Source organism: Plectropomus leopardus, chromosome 2, assembly GCF_026936395.1.
Source record: "Plectropomus leopardus strain MGB_pleo_1.0 chromosome 2, ASM2693639v1, whole genome shotgun sequence".
NCBI classification, from domain to species: Eukaryota; Metazoa; Chordata; class Actinopteri; order Perciformes; family Serranidae; genus Plectropomus; species Plectropomus leopardus.
In genome coordinates, this window is record NC_142177.1 from 32718354 (window position 1) to 32740378 (window position 22025).

A 22025-nucleotide genomic window follows, 5' to 3' on the forward strand; every position below is an offset into this window, starting at 1 on the left:
GGAAATATGTTATTTGTGTGTTTTTTTCTTTTACATATATAGGTGTGTGCTATTTATAGGCCTTGTTTGGAGAACGGCATGCTGAAAGTGTCCCAGATTCAGCTGAGTCATGCAGTTGCTGCTCCGATTTTAATCGGAGATTGTGCACAAGTAGTTCTGGAGGTTGCGAAGATGCTTTTGTTGCTGTTTTCGTACGTGTCTCTTAGTAAAGAGGTCACATTTTCTTTTTCCACAGTGTAATGAAAGGGAACAAACAGGTACCCATCCGAGTCATCACCAGGAGACGGAGGGAGAGAGAGAGAAGAGGGGGAGAGAGAAGGAGATGAGGGAGATTACACAAACATGGAAACCTGAATTGTCACTCTTTATTCCACCCTTATCTTTTTATTGTGATAGAACTGGGAAACCTTATCCTCTGTCCCTGTTTCGGTGTATTTTCATAGCATCCACCTTTTCCTTGTATGCTGTCCTCATATCAGGAGCCAAGGACGGCCAAATCATCTTCCTGAAGCAGATTTCTGAACATCAGATTTTTTTTTTTTTGTGGCAACAAAAACCAGCCCTACAGTTTTGCGCCACTCTGCATGCTCAAGGATGAGGTTGTTTGTGTTGTGTGCCCATCACGAGTGCCTCGATTGTCTGCTAAGAGAGCACTGAGTAAATGAGCTTAAAAAGAGAGAGGGAGTAGAGAGAGAGCTCAGCTAACAGCACACAGGAGGCATCGGCTCGGTTTGTGTACAGGCACACTCTGACGTTCAAAGGGAAAGAGTCCGCCTTCAGTTTCCCTGAATTAATTCAGCTTTGCGGCTCATTTTCTCCAGTGCTTGGGTGTGTTGACAAGGAGCTAGTGCTTTTTCTGCTGCTCTGATAAAGAGGCACGGCTTTATCTAGGCACAACCTCTACCTCTTCCTCTGTAAATAGGTCTTTCTGGGCGCTCCTCGGAGCCAAGTCTAGACCTAGCGGTGCTCAAACTGTGCAGAAACCCACTTGGATAGATTTGACAGCTTGGCCTGTTTAACAGGGGATAAGACAGTGACCCAGTTCCCCCCCACGGAGGAGCATCGGATACTCTGTCAGTCAGTAATTAGGTCCTACTACCGTGGGAGGTGTTGCTGTCCCAAATGAATGGAAGTAATTGGATGGGGTGGCGGGTATTTTTAACAGTCTTTGTCTGGATATTGTGGTGTAAGAGCTGACTTTGGTATGACGCTCGGGAGGAAAGAGTAAAGAAGGAGGAGGAGTTGCGGGATCTCGTAGTGAATCATAATTAGTCCACTTCAATCCCTCTTACGTCCTATTACCATCTTATCTCGCCCATATGTTTCATCGCCTCCTCCTTTATTAGTCTTTCTCTGTCTCTTATCTGTCTCCTGCTCATTCTCACTCACTCCCTCCTTCCATCATCTCTCTCCTCAGTCAGGGCAAATCTGACAGCAGCTTCTCTCACTGATAACGAATGATGAGCGTCGGTCCTTGTGGATGACTGACGGGTCACGGAGACCCGACTTGGCCTTTTACCTGATCGTTAGCGGCCAGAGCAACAGGGGTACAGGCGGCCAATTACGGAGGAGTTTCAATCAATAGCCCTTCACTTTACTTCCCTCTGTTGGCACCGCTTCTCCTTGCCCTGACTGCCTTACTGACTGGCTGACTACCCATTTGGGAATGTGTGAGGTGATTGCAAGCAGCTTGAAAGCCTGCATAATTACGCTCTGCCTGCAGCTGTACCCAGATAACACCAGTGACGGACTCCGTGAGCAGCCCTGTATAGGTGGGCGCTGAAGTCTACCACTCCCTTTGTAGACCAAGTCTTTTTTTTTTTTTAACCCAAAATCTATCTCAATTATATATTAACTCACTTGCTAATTGAGGCTTTTTCCTGTCAGTAGCAGTGGTCAAAGAAGTATTTAGATAAAGTACTGATATCACACTATGAAAATACTCTGTTACAAGTAAAGGTCCTTCATTGAAAATGTTACGTAAAATGTATTTAAAGTAAAAGAAACCAATGCAGACAAATCTTAAAAAACAACAACCAAGAAACCCTTAAAACATAAAAATTATTAGGAAAAAAACTCTCTCTATATATATTATATAAGATAAACACCCCCAAAAGTCATCTATTTAAAAAAAAAGAAAAAAAAAACACTTTCCCAAACCCCCAAAATATTTTTTTCAAAAAATATATAGAAAGACTTAAGCCAAATGGGGCGGCATGGTGGCTTTGTGGTTAGCACTGTTGCCTCACCGCAAGAGGGTCCTTGGTTCAAATCCTGGTTGGAACGGGGTTTGGTCCGGGCGGAGTTTGCATGTTCTCCCCGTGTCTGCGTGGGTTCTCTCCGGGGTCTCCGGCTTCCTCCCACATGTCCAAAGACATGCAGCTCAGGTTAATTGGTGACTCTAAATTGCCCTTAGGTGTGTCTGTGTGTGTGTATGGTTGTCTGTCTCTATGTGTCGGCCCTGCGATGGCGAACTGTCCAGGGTGTACCCCGCCTTCCGCCCGATGACGGCTGGGATTGGCTCCAGCCCCCTGACTTAAGCCAAATGATTTAACAACTAACTGTTGCTGCTGTACTTCTGTAAACTGTTAAATTTAAACAATCTTCTTAATTTGTAAAGTAACTAAAGCTGTCAGATAAGTAAAAAGTAAAAAGTAAAATATTTCCTGCGGAATAAAAGTATAAAGTGGCATGAAGATGATATACTGAAGTAAAGTTCAAGTACCTCAAATTCATACTTAAGTACAGTACTTGAGTAAATGTACTTTGTTACATTCCACCAGTGGTGGGTAGCCTGAATGACATGAGCATCTGGAAGTACATAATGGAATTTGCCTCTTTTCTGTCATGCTGCATGACTGCGTGAGATGGAGAGGAGACAGGACTTGAAGTGTCTTCTCTCTTCTCCCGTATGAGTGCATTAGAGACTTCTGCCGACTTGAATCAATGCTGCCCCCCCTTGTCCTACCATCAAAGTAAGATGTAAATGAATTAAAGCCGTCTGCTAATAAGCAGGGGCTTTGTTTAAATATCCCGTGTTAGCCTTAAAAAATTTGGCAGTGCTCCTGCAGAGGAGAATCAGGTCTTCGTCATCCCTTTACATTCTAGTCATTCTTGGCAGAGCAGGACTGTGATTTTTTTGGGCTCTCGGTGCTTGTTCCCTTGCCTCTGATGGTGGTGTCCTTTCTGCACTGGCAAGATCAGAGTGCCTCTGCAATTCTAATCAGTGCAGTGGGGGAAGCGAGAAGGGGAGAGGTGGGGTAAGGTTAGAGAGACAGACAGAGAAGAGCGAGGATGTGTGCATTTGTGTGAGGAAAAAAAGGGGCGCAAGATAGAAGGGGAAAGAGGTAGAGAGACAGACGATGAAGAGAGAGGAAGAGTGTGTGTGTGTGTGTTTGCATCTGTCTGTGTGTTTGAGGACGAGAGGCAGGGAGCGAGACAGAGTGAGGGAGAGAGAGGCAGAGGGAGGGGAATTGATATAGTGGGAGAGTGAGGGAGAGAGAGGTGGTTACGTGGAGCAGCACCCCACTTCATCAGGCAGCATACGGCAGCCCTGCAGTGCGATCACACAATATGGGAATGGGGCTATGAGATCGAGAGCAGGAGAAAGAAAGCAGAGAGAGACGAGAGCGAGGAGGGGGGGAGTTAAAAAGAAGAGCTTGAGGGATTTGCTCGGATGAGAAGGGGGGATGATCTGAGTCTGTTGCCTGTCGTGGATGTGGAAAGGACGCGGCGGCTGAGGTTGAGGCAGATCTGTGGTCTCCTGTGTAAGAAGAAGTAGCCGGCGTCAGGACGTTATGCCCTGCGAGCAGTGAGGGGTAGCGTGTGTGAGCCAGGAACATCTGCTGTGACTGCATCTGCGCTGCCTGCATGTCTCAGACAGGCAGGGGATGCAGCAAACCTCTGCCCTGAGCACAGAGGCTGCTAGCTGTACCCAGCGAGGAGAAGAACCAGGTGGGCTGGGGCGGGAGTGGGGGGGGGGCGCCTGCCTCAGGAATGAGCTAGCTTAACCTGCACTGTGGTCCCGCAGTGATCCTCGCTTCAGAGTCAAGAGGCTCACCTGCCGTCTGTTGGATCTGAACCTGGATTTACCGCTTTGAGAGATGAGAGGCACGTTCTCTGGCGGAGCCCCACAGCCAGCAGCCTGCTGAAGAGTGTGAATGCTGGGCAGCACTGGCACCACCAAGGACACCGAGCCTTTTTCCACTGGCAGACAGCTTCCCAGGAGCTTTATCAAGGAATCTATATTTGGATTTGATTATGAATTGAGGAGTTTGGAATCAGCACACTGTGGAAATCCTGAGACAACATTTCTTTTTTTGATGTAGGATTTACAATATGTCTACCTGACCGCACTCCTTGTGGCTCTGGAGTAAAGATGAAAAATGATTTAAGCAAATGTGTATTCCTTGATCAAAAATAACATGAGTACCTCAACAGTACTTTAGAATGCTGCTACCTTCATTGTATGAGCCGTGTCCTAGCTCTCAAAGAGATTGACCAATGAAGCCATGGGACTCAGCCAGAGCTTTACAAGTATGTGGTGAAAACCGTGACCAATTTATTTTGGGGGAACTGAATTTCTGTGTTACACCCAGATGGAGTAATTTCTAATTTTAGGGAAAAATGAGGGGGATAGTTTTAGCAGAGTAAATAATGTGTGATGTGTGAAAATGTTTAATTTAGTGATTTCCATTTTCCCTCAGCCTGAAAATTATTTAGCCTCTTAACTTGTAGTGTTCAGAATTGTCATGTTTTTGGACTAGCTAGGCACTTGTTCTTACACTCGCTCATCTGCTCACTAAAGGAATGTTTAGTGAACCCTGTTTGTTGGAAGATGCCGTAGTGGCTCAGTCCAACATAACTCACAATACCAAGCTTCAGATGGGCTTCCTTCCCTGCACTACCTCCACCCTCGCCTGACATTTTTAGTCAGTCACACTAACACCAGTGGGTGTATATTAGCCTAGTCAGTCCCCTGCAGGGCTTGAGCTGGGCCCGCAGCACTTCCTACCCTCCTCCTGTGTTTGAGTTAGCTGGGCCCCCAACCGTACCTTGGGAGCCCCTCACCCCCGGCCTGGACCCTGTCTCCCCCCCACCCCGCCTGGTGCTGCTGCACTCGGCTCTGCCTCTGCTGGCCGAGGATGATGTGGCAATGCCATGTGTCGTCCTCTGAGTGCCGCTGCTACCGGCTGAACGGCTTCTCCCTGCTGAAGCGCTTCCCTCTCTCGGCAGATGGGGCCTGTGGTAAAGCCCTGGACCAGCCGGTCGGAGAGTGGCTGGAGCACGTGGGGCTGCCGCAGTACGAGAGCAAGTTCCTGCTCAATGGTTTCGACGACCTACGATTCATGGTGAGTCACCTGCAGCACGTCATCTCAGGGGTCGGTTCCACTTTACATCACTCTGCCTCTCCCCGTGTCAACCTAGCTGCATTTGTCTTTTTATGTCACCACTCTGCTCTCTCACCCTCTGCCTGTCTGTCAGTAGCTCCACTCACCCCTCCTCTCCTCTTTTCTCTTTCCCACTCACCGCTGCACCTTCTCTCATCCTCCCCCCGTTTCCCCTCTCCCCTTTTATATCTCCTCTTCACCTCTTGTGCAATGCATGACCCTGCAAAGATTTATGGCCCCAAGCAGAATCCCTTTAAAGACTATGGGCTGTCACCAGTGGAAAGACAAATGACAACCAAAACCTATTAACTTTTTTCCCAGCAATCCCAATCATGCTATCTTATTAACTGAACAATTCTAAGTCCACCTCCTCAGCTTTATTTTGAACACCCAGATTTACAGTCACTGGACTTGACCTTTGTATAGATGCAGTCAGATAACCTGGACAAACAATGCTCAGTCTAAACACACTGTAGTTGCATGGTTGCTTGCTAAATCTCACTAAATCCACTACTCATTACGCTCTGCTTGTGGTGCTTATTAGACAGTCCTGCAATAATTGCACTATGTATGATTACATTGCCGCAGCATGCTGGTATTGTATTTATATTCTGTATACTCCTGTCTTTTGGAGTTTAGTGGCACATTTTTGCATGCAGTCATTTATTTTGGTGACAAATTTATTACTTCACTAGTAAGTGAATTATCAAAAATGATGCATCCACTGTGATGATTTTAAAACACAATTGGAGTTTCTGGAAAGCATTGACACATGTTAAATGAATGTTTTGAATTTTTAAAATGCCTCCATCAAATTACATATTGATACATTCATTCAGCTGCAGCTCAAAAGACATCCACAGTCTGACTGAAAGCATTATCATGTTTCCCGTAGAGAACATTGCAAGGAAACTTGATATTGCATTTGGTGATGATTTTAGAAAACACCATTACGTTTCCAATCCCCCGGTCATGTTGCTCATGAAAAAACATGGCCATACACTGTAAATAACTCGGCCCAAAGGGTAAATGCGGACATCTCTCAGACCACAGAGCTGCATTAGCACTATAGGCTATATATTACATCAGTTTGTCACAGCTGAGCTCACTTAAGTGAGACCAGTGAGCTCAGAGGGAAAGTGGTTGTATTCATAGAGCGTTTCAGTTGAAGAGTGCTGCCCCCTGATCTGTTTTTCTTTCTGATAAGGCATGAGATCACAACATAATGGGAGTCCTCATGAACACGTGATCACTTGCACTATGAGGTGCTGTGGATACAAGCTTTAGACTCAGATTTGTTCATGAGGTAACAACAAGTAGTAGTATGCTCAGTTATTATAGGTAGTCATAGTAAAAGGAATGCAGTAGGAGGGTGCACTATGGATTACAGTCAGATGGAAAAATCATCTTGGCTGGCTTTTTGCATATATATACACAGTATACACTATGTATATATATATATATATATATCAACATTGAGTCTTTACAGTGTCTTTACTGAGTAGTTTGACTGCTAGAGAACATAGACAAACAGAGTTGGGCAATATTTTGATTTTATATCAATATTGTGATAAAAGACTAGTAGTGATGCGTCAGGTTTTTTTTTTTTTTTTTTTAAACCTGCACCAACCCAGCCTGTTATGAAAGCCAATCTGCCCAGCCTAAACCTCAAACGTGCGTCAATTGGTTACCCAAACCTGACCTGCAAAGCATAAAATGTGTTTTCTGTTTAAAAAGTACAAATGTAGGAAGACATTAAGTTCTGAACCATCTTTGAAGTGGTTATGTCTAAAGTATGATCCGTAGCTCACAGCTGATATCTTAAGTGGTTTGTTTACATAATGCAACAGAGGTGCATATAATGAACGATTCAGCGTGGACAGACAGGTTTGCTAGCTTGCTCTTTGGACACAGTTTTAGGCCTTCATTCTCTCTTAGGGAAATAATTTTACCATACAGTATGACCGCAGATATTTAAGTATGTCAGATTTCAACAGATTTTCCTGGTTAAAAATCAGATAATGAAAACCCTGAGCACAGCAAGGCACATGAGCTGCTTACAGTGGGGTCGAGAGATAGACAGAGATGAAGAAAGGGAAAGAGAAGGTGGAAGGTGGACTACTGCACAATGTTTCTCTATGTTATTGATAACTTACTAAGAACACTGTCGTAGGTTGTACTGTGCATCACTAGAGACTAAATATTGTTTAATATTTTTGATAAGTGTTGTCTTTTCTCAACGATAAAGGCCACATTGCAGTAAAGTGATCTAATTTTCTTTATTTACCAAACTGTTCAAGTGGTTTGATTATATTCCTTTACCCACTTGGTCATCATATCTTCATTGATGATAATTATTTGTCAGAAAATCTAATTGTGTAAATATTTATTAAAAGCACCATTAGTCAACCCTAAAATATCATTACAGGACTGAGGTATTTGGTCAAAAATATTGTGATATTTGATTTTCTCCACATGGCCTATTAAAAAGTTTATTTCCCAACTGTAAAATGCCCTCTTTAATGCATTTCGTTGTCACAGTTTATTGAAAAGACTAATTAAAAGGATCTGCTTTTCCTATAAGGAGACAGGAAATGAGGGGAGATATATAGATAGGGAATGGCATGCAGCAAATAAATTAAACAGATGACATTGCGTTCATGATCTCTACACCACCTGGTTGCTTAGGTTCCATATCAAAAATGTTATTGATATCAGCCTAAAAAATCAGGGGACTTTAACATGGATAAAATCTTTTATCACTCTACATGTAATATTATTGTATTTAATAATATTATATAATGCAATAGAGTATACACTCTGGCATTTCAGTTGAGGAATAGATAACGTTTGAATGGTGTTTCTCACTAATCTAGTAAATTGAATACCTGACAAATAAAGGTACTTATTTAAATTGATGCCATAAATCAGCCCTGCTTATTGATTATCAGTATTGCCCACAATTGCCTAATGCAGCAAGAGATATTAAAGAAATAGCTAGCTGAGTATTAAATGCAAAATCTTTGCCGGCTGACACAATTTTTTTACTGTCCCATGGTGTGTATAATTATATTGGCTGACATTAGAGTACAGATATCTAGACAGTAGTTGGAAAGAAAACAAAGACCTTCTTGTCTTATTGGTTTGGAAGATTCCTTGTTGATCAAGAGTTAATGTGATGAGGACGTTGGGTCATTAAGCATTCTGATGTTCATTTTCATGCCACGACTAATGTGTCTGCTGGACTTGATGCATCAAGGAGATAAATCATTAATTTCACAAGGCAAATTACCCATGGATATTTACAAGGATGTGGAGGTTGCAAACAAGGAAAAGGTCAGCGTAGTCAGGCAGACATTGTGAATGTTTAATATTGTGCCCTTTTAGATTCTGCCAGACTGGCTTCAGATGTGATCAATCTAACTGAACATCAGGATTTGTTTGTGGGATTCATTGTCAGTCAAATAATTCCTTTTTTTAAAAAAAATCCTTTGTTCCTCTGACGTCCAAACTAATGTGGCAATGACGCAAATTGTCTAGTACGAAACATTGTAGAAGTTACCCATCATGCATTTACATTGCATCTTCCCTGCATCAATATTGCATCAGGTTCTGCAGCCCCCTCTTTCTTGAATGTTATAATGTTGAACTAAGCATACATATTGTAACACATAAATTAAGTCGTCCTTCTCTGCTATATTATTGTTACGCCGGATGTCTCTTGAAAAAGTAACAAAATTTGATTTTTCTAAACAATTCCCCCGTGATGCAGAGAAATAGAGCAATTCTAATTCACTGTTGCATTAACTGAGTGCATTTAGTGAGATGAAGGACTTCTACCATGGCTACATCTGCAAGTCGTATCAGATTAAATCACACCACCATTGCTCATGAGCTATGCAAGAACTGAACCATACATTCCCGTCACATGTTTCAAATGCAGCATGAAATAATAAGTTTGCAGAGTCTCCCGAGGCATCATCAAACTTCAAACTGTGTTAATAAAAGTAGAGAATCTATTTTGGTCCTCCCTTACATCAGACCCCGCTTCATTTTGACCTTTATTCTAGCGATCAGTGAGTAATCTCCAAACTGCACCCTGATACAGGCCTGTGAATACTGCTGCATTGTGCACTGAAACCAATCCAGTAAGAGCAGATTGAGTAAAGACTACAGAACATTTTAACATTCTTGGCCAGGAAGAATCAATCTGCAGCAGTCCACAGGGAAAAACGCTTAGCTCCACATTTTCAAGGTTCCCCTTGTATCTTTATTCCTGCCTATAAACCGGAATAAGATGACAAAGCAGCACGAGCTGCAAATATGAACGGCTACATGAAATAGACAAGAATCTGCTTGTCAGTCAAGATTTCGGAAGGTGGGGGAACGATTATTGTTCATTGTTCCTGTTCCTAAATTAAGGAATTGTTACAAACTGTAGTGAAATGTTCTCGTTTTCTCTCGGACTGTTTAGTTTCCCTCAATGAAACACAGAGATTCGGTAGATGCTGCTGCAGTTATGAAGGCTTTGTTCCCTCTGAGTCGCACCAGATCAGATTGATTACTCTTGGCATGCACAATTTATTTGACTTCATTGTCCTCCCACTCTGCTGTTACTGCTTATGTCAGAGATGTGCATACTCTGTGTGTGCGTGTGTTTGTGTGTAATGAGAAAGTGTGCACGGCTACAGTGTCGCCCTGGTAGTTACAGTGTAGAGAGTCATGATACTTTTATTGGCCTTTCATGTTATAAAGCTATTTGTCACATGTCAGTATGGTGTCTTTTATGTGTAAATACTATGTGCCTATGTGTGTATGCAGGCATGTAATTACTTCACTGATATACAGTTCAATGGAATTGCTGATTTATTTTCATGGATTGTATTATTGTATGTCCATACTGTGTATTGTCTCTCTTTGTGCATGTGTATGTGCTTGTGTGTTTATTTGTTTGCATGCATGTATGTGTGTTTGAGTGTGGCTGTGTCTGTATGTGTGTGTGCCTGTGTGTGTGAATGTGTTTACTTGTGTGTGTCTCTTGCGTTTTTGCACATGTAGGGAAGTAACGTGATGGAGGACCAGGATCTCAGAGACATCGGGATCACTGACCCAGGACATAGAAAGAAAATCCTCCATGCGGCACGCAGCTTGCCTAAGGTACTTAACATCATAACTTAACCTCAGCACTGAGGGACGACAGTGACTGACGGTGTCTGTGAAGAAAGGTCAAAGTGTCAGTTTGTTTATAAAAATAGAAGATAAGCAAAAAGAAAAAAGATAATATGCTAATGGGAAAATGTTTTACATGTTTGGATGTGGTTCATCAGAGTTGGAAGTAAAAGCCTTCCTTTAAAACCTGTAAATTGATTTTTTGACCACATATACTGTACTACATTTAGGGGCAAACAAGTCAAAAGTACATGACGACAATAACTTTGTAATACATTATATTGCTAACTCTAATCTTTAAGTAGTGCTCCAAATTGCATTACAATTTACTAAAGAGTGAGATGAGAAGGGTTATACTGTTTGATAAAGGCTGCACATGGGTTGTTGGTGAAAGTATTCAAAATAAGAAAACGTTTCTATTTTTAAAATCATGCCTCCAAGTCTACAAATGTGGATACTAATAAGACTAAGTTACAGTCATTGTAGTGGCTATGTGAGGCTGTACTCAGGCACAGCAGCTCTTTTAGCTAAATCCTAACAAACTCAAGATGCTAAAATGCTGATGTTAAGCAGTTATTATGTGCACCATCTTACATTATTCTGTTACCTGGCCAACATTTGCGACACAGTAGAGCTCAGCAGTGAGGTTCTGAATGTTAAAATCCCATTCGTACTCTGAATTGGGGTGTGTCAACCTTGTTTTAAGAAAACGTGTTTTCCTCACCATGTCATTGCACACTTAATCACTGACAATCCTTAAGTGTAATAGTGACGTCTTTATTTGGTGAAGCTCGCTGTTGCCATGAACATGTATACAGCATCCACAAATGGTTAGTGAGGAAAATACACCAGGGTTCCCCATACATTCATTTATTTGTGGCGGGGCGCCATAGCAAAATCATTGGGTAATTTATAGCCAGCTTGGGCCAGAGACGGCGCAGCAGAACGTCAGGCACATTCAAAGTGAAGCCTAACTGTTCATTTTGCTGGGACTAAAACTTTTCTCTCACTTTCAAACTGCTCCTCTCATCCATCCATGTGATGTGATCGGAACAATTATCCACCCCGGACAGACAGATCAATTATAAGAAAGAGTACTGGAGAGTTGCACCTGCTGCGCTGTGTTCACAGACCCACAAAAACATCCAAATTAAGAGAGAGATGATACAAAGAGACACACAGACATTTAAAAGATGCCAAAAAGATAAATCAACAACAACAAAAAAAAAAAACCACAACACACGATGACTTAAAAGTCATACGCTTGCCAGTTGTCAATGTTGCCATGACAATTATTTTAAACAGGGAAACAATTACATTTAAGGCTTAATCTTGGACTCGCTGTAACATTTCCAAATAGACTATATTCTATATAACTAGTAATTTATAGATAAGTATAAAACATTTTTTTAAGAAACATATACTTCATTACATTGTATTATTGCATTTCTAATACAATATGTGGGCTGGGTCCTGGACTGACTTGCTCTCCGGTCCAGATCCGGACCAGAGTCCAGACATTGAGGACGTCTGCACTATATTATATTCTACTGTACACTATCCACACAACACAAACTACAGTATATACAACACTGTTATTTAAAATACAAACACTATCATAATGACGATGGTTACTTTAAGAAGCAGAAAGGTATCATTTGCAGTGGTTTATGGGATGAGTAGTTCCTTCACTTTTACAGTGACTATGCACACAGTCTTATGCTTTTGCTTTTTTTCTGGTTTCTTTTTTTTTTTTTTTGTTGCTGTGAATCAAATGTTTTATGATCCTAATTCATCCCATAGTTGGTGGCTTAGTTCCAGGCTTAAAGAACTCTTTATAAGGATTTTCTGAAAGTCAGTGAAGTTGATAAATGTAAAATAGTCTTCAAGAACCAGTGCCTTTCAAAAAGTTGGTTTAGCAGATATTCTGGCTATAAACCAAACTATTGGACAAACTAAATTTTTTTATTAACATCAGTATTTTTATCCTATAGGGACTTTAAATATCTGCAGAAAATTTCACAGTATTCCATCCATCTTTGTCAACATATTTTATTTACAACCAAAAAGCTGGTAGTGTTAGATGAAAAGTCAGGAGATCACTAAGGTCAGCAGCATTCGTCCTCTGGGGACCAGACCTCTCACCATCTGTCGTTGGTATCCCTTGAGCCACACGGCTAGGATGGCTATAAACAGCAGCAGCAGTGTCCAGCTTTCGTGATGTAGAATCACAGCCACAACTAAAAAACAAGCTTATACCCCTTACATTCCTATTTTAAATTTAAGTTTTAAGCACAGTACTTGTTGTCTTACATGTGTCTTTCCCTTGACTGTAGGTGAAAGCGCTGGGCTGTGATGGCAGCACATCTCTTGTCTCCTGGCTGGACGGCCTCGGCCTGCATGAATATCTGCCCAACTTTCTTTCAAGTGGCTACCGCACACTGGAGTGTGTCAAGAACCTGTGGGAGCTGGAGATTGTCAATGTAAGAAGCCATCTTTTACATCTATTCAGCACAGTTTTGATTTGGCTTCTTTCAGATGATGGGTGAGCAGGAAATTGTTCACTGCCTTAAGCTCTGAAAAAGAGATGTGAGTTTTGATGGACTTGTGTTTTTAGAAATTCTGCGCCAGTCCTCAGAGAATAAACATAAGACTGTCTTGATTTATTGATCATGTTTGAGGTGAAGAAGCACTTTAGAATTAAATGCTGAAATGACAGAGAAGTGCTCGATGATTGAAGCATTTGCATAAAACTATAGCAGAAACGTTTTCAATATCTCTGCATAATTAGTAGATAACTAACTGATAAAATGTAAATTAAGGAGCAACATGGCGACTGAGTATCTAATTTGGTTTAATTTTTATAGAAATCTTGTAACATTTTATGAAAATGTGTAATTACAAAGGAGGACTAATTTCCTTTGGGCTGAAAGTTGTGGAGGTTTTAGAGAAAAGCATGTACCAGTTTGAATGAACATGTGTTCAGGTGTCGATTTGTCTCTGAATGTACGTGTTTGTGTGTTTAGACTACAGCAGTGGGTTCCCAAGATAAATCTGAGACTTTGCAAGGTGATTAACAGGATAGGAAAGAAAAACATACCCTCTGCTAAAGAATTCTTCTCCTGACGTCTCTTTAATCTTGAATTTATTGTAAAATACTGGGTTGTTGTACTTTGTCTGGCATCTAAATATTTGTGATATGAACCAATTTTTGATGAAAAAAAAACAGTTTTAGGCTGAACTTTCACAGCCTGTGATAAAGGATTGCAAGTATCCTTGGTGTTGTTTGTATGAGGCACAGGCCGAAATAGTTTGGATCCAATGAGTAACAGGAACTTTACAGAGAACCTTTTGATGTTTTGGTGATGCTTCATTATGGGTTTATTCCCATTATGCACATTAACTATTTGTTGTTGCTGACTGACTGCAGATCTCATCCGATTTTGCTAATAACCAACAAGAAAATGCATTTCCTGTGTAAAAGATTTTAAAGCTCAAATGCATGGCACTGCAGAACAGAAACACTGACCTGGTGAGTCTCACAAAGTGTGTGGACATGCGCTCAAATAGAAACTGCTGCAGCTGTTATCAGTCATTCAATCACAGTTAGCTGAGAGTTTGAAATGTTTTTTGTATTTATCTTCAAAATACGTTGGGCTTTGATGCATTTGTCCTGCATTTATGTGTTGTACTAGGGTGGCACAGTGCAATATTTCTGTGATTTTTGCGATATGCTGAAACAAAACCTTTGTCAGCCTCTGTTTTATCTAATAAGATCTGTTCATCTCACTTCAGTCATTTGTACTGCAGTAACATGTATCTAGAGGACAGAAAAGTCATCTGTGACTGTTGTGGGTTACCAGAGGTTTATTATGTATTTGTGCATATATATATATATATATATATATATATATATATATATATATATATATATATATACATAGATCTTTGAAAGTATTTGACAGAACAAATAAAATTAATTTGCAGGGCACGTTATGTAATGCTGAACCTGAGTATCTCTACAACTTGAGCAGTGCAGAAAGGCAGGCTAACTCCAACCAGCATTTTGGCTTGGGTGTTTGTTTTGTACCGTATTCTTATGTCAGATTTTTATTCTATTTTTTTGTGAGTACCTGAGAACTCTATAATAATTAAATGCAACTATTTGAATATGGAAAATACTTGAAATGCTTGTCCCTGTTAAGTAGGAATAAGAGCTGTTGTAATAGAGGTAGTAATGAAGGCTGTTGTAGTTGTAATGTGATCATGCAGACATTAGCATTGTTTTGTCATGACAGGCAACCACATGATTTGATGGTTAATGAGCACTCGCAGAAGGCAGTTCAGGGGCAATTACAGCGATCATATTTTCCCACTCATCACTGTGTTTGTGTGTGTTTGGTTGCGATAAACACAAAGGCAGTGGTGGCAAAATGGCAGGAACCAGCAACAGCTGCAGTAGAAGCAGCAGCAGCAGCAGGAAAGCAGCAGCCAAACACACTGTATATGCAGTGTGTGAGGGATGGTGTCCAGCTCGCTGCGATGCAGCACAAAAAGATGGGTGTGAGAGGAGGGCACATTACTTTCAGTGTGCAGAGTAGCAGAACTGCCTGTGAGCGTCTTGGCAGGACTCACTTTGCCCATTACATTTCCTACATCCTCTTCAGCATCTTACAGCATCTCGGTATCAACCATCAATTTGATCTACGAGCTGGTTTACATTCTCATACAGTCCCCAGGCTCTTTATTACTATTTAAAAAATTCTCCTATTTCACACACCTCATGCACACTGGTCTCACTGGGATTCTGTACACGAAAAAAAGGAAAACAGCACCAGAAATCCAGACTACAGACCAGTTGCCTCATCTGCCTCTGACTCTCACTGAATAAATAATTGAAGCCTTCAGACAAAGAACCATACGAGCCTGTTATGGAATATTTTGTACCAGCAACAAAATTGAGAATGTAACATTAATCACTTGACATCCACCTTTACAGGATGAGCTTGAATGTTAATAGCCAATTATGCAAATATACAGTATTAAGATAATGAGTTTTGACTACATAAAATTAACCTATGTTTCCTCCTCAGAGGGTTTTAGCCACACAAGCAGATATGGCATTTTGTCAAGGGTTTTAGGAGACAGATACTGTAGATACATGTCAGGTGTCAGTGTTAAAATACTGTAACTTAAAAACGGATTTAAATTGTGGCAAATGCAGTGAATCTATGTAATACAGATATTTCAAAGTAGCATTTACATGTTACCTGCTATTATCCCATAAATCTCCAAATTCTTGTCTGTTATTTAAGCACTATGTCCAAAAATGAATTGTAAATTATAGAGTGTCCCAGGAAGGAGACAGTGCTGTACTTTAAGCTTACAGCAAAACAGATTGAGGCTGAATTATTGACGAGAGTCATTTCTGTTTGCCTGTGGATGCCTGCCAGTGAGGGCTGCATGCCACCAACTCTGTGTCAGTGTATTTTGGATGTATCTCTGTTAGCTTAGTCTAAATAAATTCTCATGTTTGCGATATTGATGTGACAAAGCACTGATGTTGTCCTCTCTAGGTTATTAAGATTGGCCCCCTGGGACACAGAAAAAGGATCATTGCCTCTCTTGCAGAGAGACCCTATGAAGAGGCTCCGACCAAGTCCCGCCGTCTGTCCCCAATTATGGTAAGACTGGTGATCAGTGTTGGGTTTTTTACTTAAAAAATTCATTTTAATACTAATTCCATATGACTCTTTTCAAAAGTAATATTATTACTATACTTATTACATTCTGCCAACAGCAATTCATTACACTGTTCGTTAGGGCTGCACAATATGAGGTATATATGTAATAACGTAATTAATATCGCAGTAAAAATCGTACAATAACTATGCAGATATTAAAGAGATATTTGTGTTGCTTCAGTATACAGCTAAAATACAACAAATTGTTTGTAAAAAAAAATGAAAGGACTTTATTTCATTATTTTATTGAACAAATTGAACATTGAACTGAGCACAAAAAGAACCACGAAAAAAATAATCAGTTAAATTTTAAAGTGCAGTTTTCTCTTCTTTTCTGAGTAATAAAAAATTGAATGCAACATTGCAGTCTTTTGCCATTTGTTGACATTGCGATGACAATCTAAAAAACAAGATATCGTGCAGCCCTGGTAATACTTGTTATGTTACATTTCTGTTACTTGTTATTTCTTATGGGGTTCTTCTGTTGCCTGTGACTAGTATTTTCCAAGGATCTGTCTAAAAAAGCCAGAGTCAATCATGGAGGTAGGCAACATTTCATCCACCACATATCCAGCCACAAGCTCCGTTAGATCTTTGTTGCTAGTAGTCTGCAGCTGTCCACAATTAAACGATTATTTAGCCAGTGTAGGGCTACAGCTTCTCCCACAGCTGCAGAGGGATGATCTTTGGTGGTGTGTATTTCCAGGAGCTTCGCACTGTTGTGCTGTCGATCGTAGTTGGTGGTTGGTTTAAGGAGCTTTGAGGTTGTGTGTTTTTTTGCAGTGGCAAAAAATCTTTGTACAATCACCTGCACACACTTTACCTTTGACAACAATGTTCTTGTCATTTTACCTCCCGACAAAATCAAAGAAATGGGAAAATTTCCAGCTGCTGAATGTTTCCATCTTCCAAACTAGTTCTCTGCTTTGTGATCTGCAGAGAATACAAAAATAAAAGGCAAGCCCCTTGTACTTGGGTGTGGTCAGGTTCAGGCGTTTCCATAGCAGTTTTGCAAGATCTGGCTTTTTCGAACTGCCTGAAATACCACCTCATGTGAGCGTAAAAACTTTTTTGTTTTTTTAAATTGATGTTTTTCCATTAGATGTATTTAATATTCAAAATTTCAATCTGTGCAAATTTAGGGATGATGAAAAGCTGCCTAATGACATAATTCTCAGATGTAGTGAGATGTGGTGGATGGATGGGTTAAGCATGGGACTTTTGCATGAGATTTGGGTTTGTCTTGTGTGAGTCATTGTTAGCGTCTTCTAGACATATATTATCAACATTTTTTTGGATGTAAAGCTGCTGAATGGACATTGTGTACATAAACTTAAGCATAATATCTGAATAGACCCGCTCATGTTAACATAATATTTTGATGCTGCTTGGACGCACAGGAATGTATATACACCTGGGTGAAAATAGTATTGTTGGCTATAAACATCTGCGTGCTAATAGCATCTGCCAAAATATTTTTATCTAAAGCACCTTACAGCAGAGTGTGAATCAGACTGCAGCGTTGTTAATGCTGCTATTTAACCATCAGGTGCAGAAACACTGTCAGTGCTAATTTGGTTAATAGATTAGGTGTGCTCAATATGCCCAATTAGAAAGGCTGCTCTGCTTACAGCCTCAATAAAACCCATATTTAGTGTCACTGATGTCCATAAACAGAATGTTGTTTTTTTTTTTTTAATGGTTTTACGTTTGTTTAGATTTGTTGTTACAGTGCTCAGTATTTCAATAGAGATCGATGATTATACCCTGTTACTTTTCTTATTGAGCAACAATAAAAACAGAGCTTAGGTTAAACTGGTTAAACAACGTTATACTACAAGCTTTATGTCTATGCCAACATAATTTTGTGAGAAAATGGATCCTTCTTTTTTTTTCCAGCAGCAGAAATCTAATTTTGGAATGAGATTCTTCAATATCATTATGTTCACAACAGTTAAATACTCAGGGCTGATTTCCCAGGCAGATTAAACTGGGCTAAAAAGAATGGAGAATCTCCATGGAAGAGGCTCTTTTGTCGAGGATTAAGCTTGGATGTAGATCAGGGAAACCAGCCCATGTAGACAGTGCTGTCAAATCATTAATCTGTGCTGTGCTCTGTGTGTGTGTGTGTGTGTGTGTGTGTGTGTGTGTGTGTGTGTGTGTGTGTGTGTGTGTGTGTGTGTGTGTGTGTGTGTGTGTGTGTGTGTGTGTGTGTGTGTGTGTGTGTGTGTGTGTGTGTGTGTGTGTGTGTTTGTTTGTTTGTTTGTGCTCTTTTGTGTGACTGTGTGTGCGCGTATGGCAGTTCCATGACCTCCTGTCCCAGACCACGTCTCCACTCAGTCAGATGGACCCCTACACCAGTCGCTCCATGGACATGCTCCTGCCCTTGGCTGAGTCGGACCGGAGACGGAGAGGAGTTGACCAAGAAGTGTGTAGTGTTTCTCTGCGTTCATATAGTGAGAGGCCGCGCTCTGTAGTGAGTCCCACCTTACTTCACTTTTATCGTCCGCTGGGAAACCACCAGTGAGCGACTAGCTGAATAATAGAGGAGGATGCTGTACAAAGTTAGACGTGTCAGGGTGTCTTGTCACATGAGCCGTGCTGGATGCAAAACTAAACCCACTGGTTGAGTTAAATCATAGTGGGCAGACCCAAAGAACCATGACAGCATCAGAGTGTACCCAGAGAAAACAGCAAAGGGTAATTAGGGTTGAGCAATGGGATAATAGCCACAGCACAGTGAGATGATGTGAATTGCGTCTATTGTTCATACTGTGGTAACTAACTCTTTAATATCTCTGGATGGATTATTAGACCATCAAAGACAAAGATAGAAATCAGTGGAACTATTAGATAAAAAGTTTTTCATCAACATGATGGAGAACTTTGATTTCTCAGGTTTTTAATTTGCTGAATTAGCCAATTTTCCACAATTTCTCGATCCATTTTTCATAAAATGTTTGATAATATACTCAGTTGCTAGTATATTAGGAGCACCACCACAAATTACATCCCCCAAAATGGTCTCAAAATTGAATCAATATTGTTTTAAAACTGTTTCAACAAAAATGGAACATTATTTTATTGCAGGACAGTAGTATTACACTCCATTAGTTTTAACTAGGTGTACCTAATAAACTGGCAACTGAATATATGCATTATATAACACACGGGGGAACTAATTTTATGAAGCTCAGCACAATGACTTCTAGCTAAATCTATATGTTTTAGACATTGTCAAGTTTCGCTAGTTAGCTTAGTGAACCCTCCATTAGGGCTGTATGAGATGGCTGAATTCATTTGATAATTGTTCTAATATGAATAACCACAATGTGGAAAATGTATTTAAATAACATAAAAAGAATGAAGCTAATGTTCAATGCAAATCACATCCTGCATTTTATCAAACAAAACTCCTCAAACATGCAGAACAAAATCTAAAATGACCTGTTTATTCATGTCTTGTTTGTTTTTTTTATAAAGAAATGCATAGAATCATTCATTTGGATTGATATAATTTCACTAAAAGTTAACAATGCTGGATTATCACCCTGCTCTACCTTCAATTTTCTCGTCTCTGTGTCGGCAACAGTTGTGAAAAGAGGCTGTACAGCTGTACCTTCTTCCCATCCTCATGAATGTGATATCTCAGGAATGCTGTGAGCAAATTTCTGCTACTGTGGCACAAACTTCCACATAGACTCAGCAATGAACTGATTAGATTTTGGTCAAATATCACTGTGACCTCGCAAATCTTCCTGTTTTTTCTATCTTTGGGCATGTGTCCCTTTTCTTATCATTCTGTGCCCGTGCTCCAAATTTGTGGAATGGCGAATGCAGCACAATCATCATGGCTTAATTTCGCCAATGAAAGTCTTCACGAGGCATACAACCGCAAAGCAATAGTTGTAGCTCAAACTAGCCATCAGACAGCTCTTAACATGATGTTTTCTGCTACTGTAGAGCTGAATCTTCATCATTTAAATTCACTTCAAGTTTACCAGTTAGTTAGCTTTCAGAAGAAGCGCTGTGCTCTTTTAGCTCCTGTCATTTCAACTAACTCGCTCATTAAAATCTTGTCCTCAGAGTATCTCTGATTTTTAGAAATATTTTAATAACTAAATACAGCATCTTCATTGGCTGACATTAATTCAGTTCTCATTTGCTCCCTTGAATTTATTGGGTACTTCTTGAAGGAATTGAGCTAAGAATAACTCTGATCTAATTTTACCATTTCCTAAAGGTCAAACTACAACACAAACAGTTCAGCTGACATGTCTCGTTTCTGACTCAGTGAGACCAAAGAGAAAACACAGAGGAGCGTCCGCAGATCACGAACGTTCAACGACTGCACCACTCAGGATCCATTTTATTCAAAATCAATACTTATCATTTTCCTAAATGCTTAGTGGATTATTTGCAGCAGTATATTTTATTCTGACAGGTGATTTATGAAAGAAGGAGCACAGCCCGCATTGACCTAAAGGCCCAACCATGTGCATGAATATTTATGAGCATACCAGCAGATCAAAAAGGACTTATATTACTGTAAAGTGCTGAGCGAGCACACTTGAGTTGCCTTCACACTAATATTCTAGCTGTCAGAAGTCTAACATGCACAGAATACAGTGTCTTATCACACTTTATTGTCTACATCGGTTGGTCAAAAACTTTTTTCAATAATGTGTCCTCTTTTAAATACTTTTTCAGCTGAGTACTCCTGACCAGCACAAAACACTTTTGGCAGAAGCACACAGTGAACAAATGTGAACATGATTGTGTTTGCTGTGGCAGTGGAGAGTTTAGGTAGTTAAAGATTGCACTGAAAACAGAAATATTGAATATAAAATGGTTCATGGTTTATCAGACTTACATGTTGTTACTGATCTCATCATAGTATAATTATTTTAGAAAATTATGCATGACTGATCCCAGCTGGCCACCAACATTGTTAGATGTTGAGATTTGGTTGAATCTGGGTTGAGACTGTGGACTGTAAAAATAATGGATGTAGCCAGCGTGATGTCACCCATTGATTTTTAGACTTCTGTTATAAAGGCTCGAGTTCAGCATTTCAACAGTTGCCATTTTGATCTTTTGGAGCCCAAAGTGACCATATTTGGGTAAAAAGGCTGGCTCTGTGGATGAGCAAGGAGTGGATTTCACTGAGAAGCCAAGGACACTGTCGGCCGACAGCCTGTCACTCAGAGCGGCTTACCCTTAATTATGCCTAACTTTAAACCTTAATAAAATGTAAAAGTAAAAGTTCACCCCCCGGACAGTTGTCAGGAATGTTGAAATTAGCCATAGAGACCAAAACTTTTACTTTCTACCAGGCTGTAAATGTGTTTATTTCTGCTGTAAAGTCAGATATTTTTAACATTTAATGTTTTGGAACCAGCCTCAAGTGGCCATTAGAGGAACAGCAGTTTTTGTCACCTCGAGGTTGCCACTTAGTTGTGATGTCAGGTGACCAAAATTCAATGTCCGGACATCAAATACCAACATCAGTTTGATGTAGAATACTTACGACTCATGATGCTTATAAATTGTTGGTTTTAAGTTGCATTGTGCACTAGCCAAAATCAAACAACTTCCAAACATCTCATACCAACGTCATCTTGATATGAGACTTAATGCCCACAAGACATGAAATTCTAACATTGTGGTGAGCATTTAAAATATCATAAAACCGGATTTTCATTTCAGCCTAAATATAACA

General features: G+C 40.3%; 1 protein-coding gene across 8 annotated transcripts in view; it reads left to right on the top strand.

Annotated features, from left to right (window-relative positions):
- The window catches only part of anks1ab (ankyrin repeat and sterile alpha motif domain containing 1Ab), a 58766-nt gene that overhangs the window by 21692 nt on the left and 15049 nt on the right, over positions 1-22025 (top strand). For 5 of the 8 annotated variants that reach the window (XR_015774800.1, XM_088069027.1, XM_088069023.1 and 2 more), the window contains 5 exons: positions 5236-5351; positions 10449-10547; positions 12896-13042; positions 16136-16243; positions 18606-18779. Coding sequence is in view for 7 of the 8 variants with exons in the window: in XM_088069027.1 (XP_087925153.1) it covers positions 5236-5351; positions 10449-10547; positions 12896-13042; positions 16136-16243; positions 18606-18779 (644 nt within the window). In the remaining variant the exon portion in view is untranslated. Of the gene's footprint in view, positions 1-2335; positions 5352-10448; positions 10548-12895; positions 13043-16135; positions 16244-18605; positions 18780-22025 lie in introns of those variants that run through there. The other 3 variants (XM_088069035.1, XM_088069038.1, XM_088069030.1) reach the window with 3 other exon arrangements.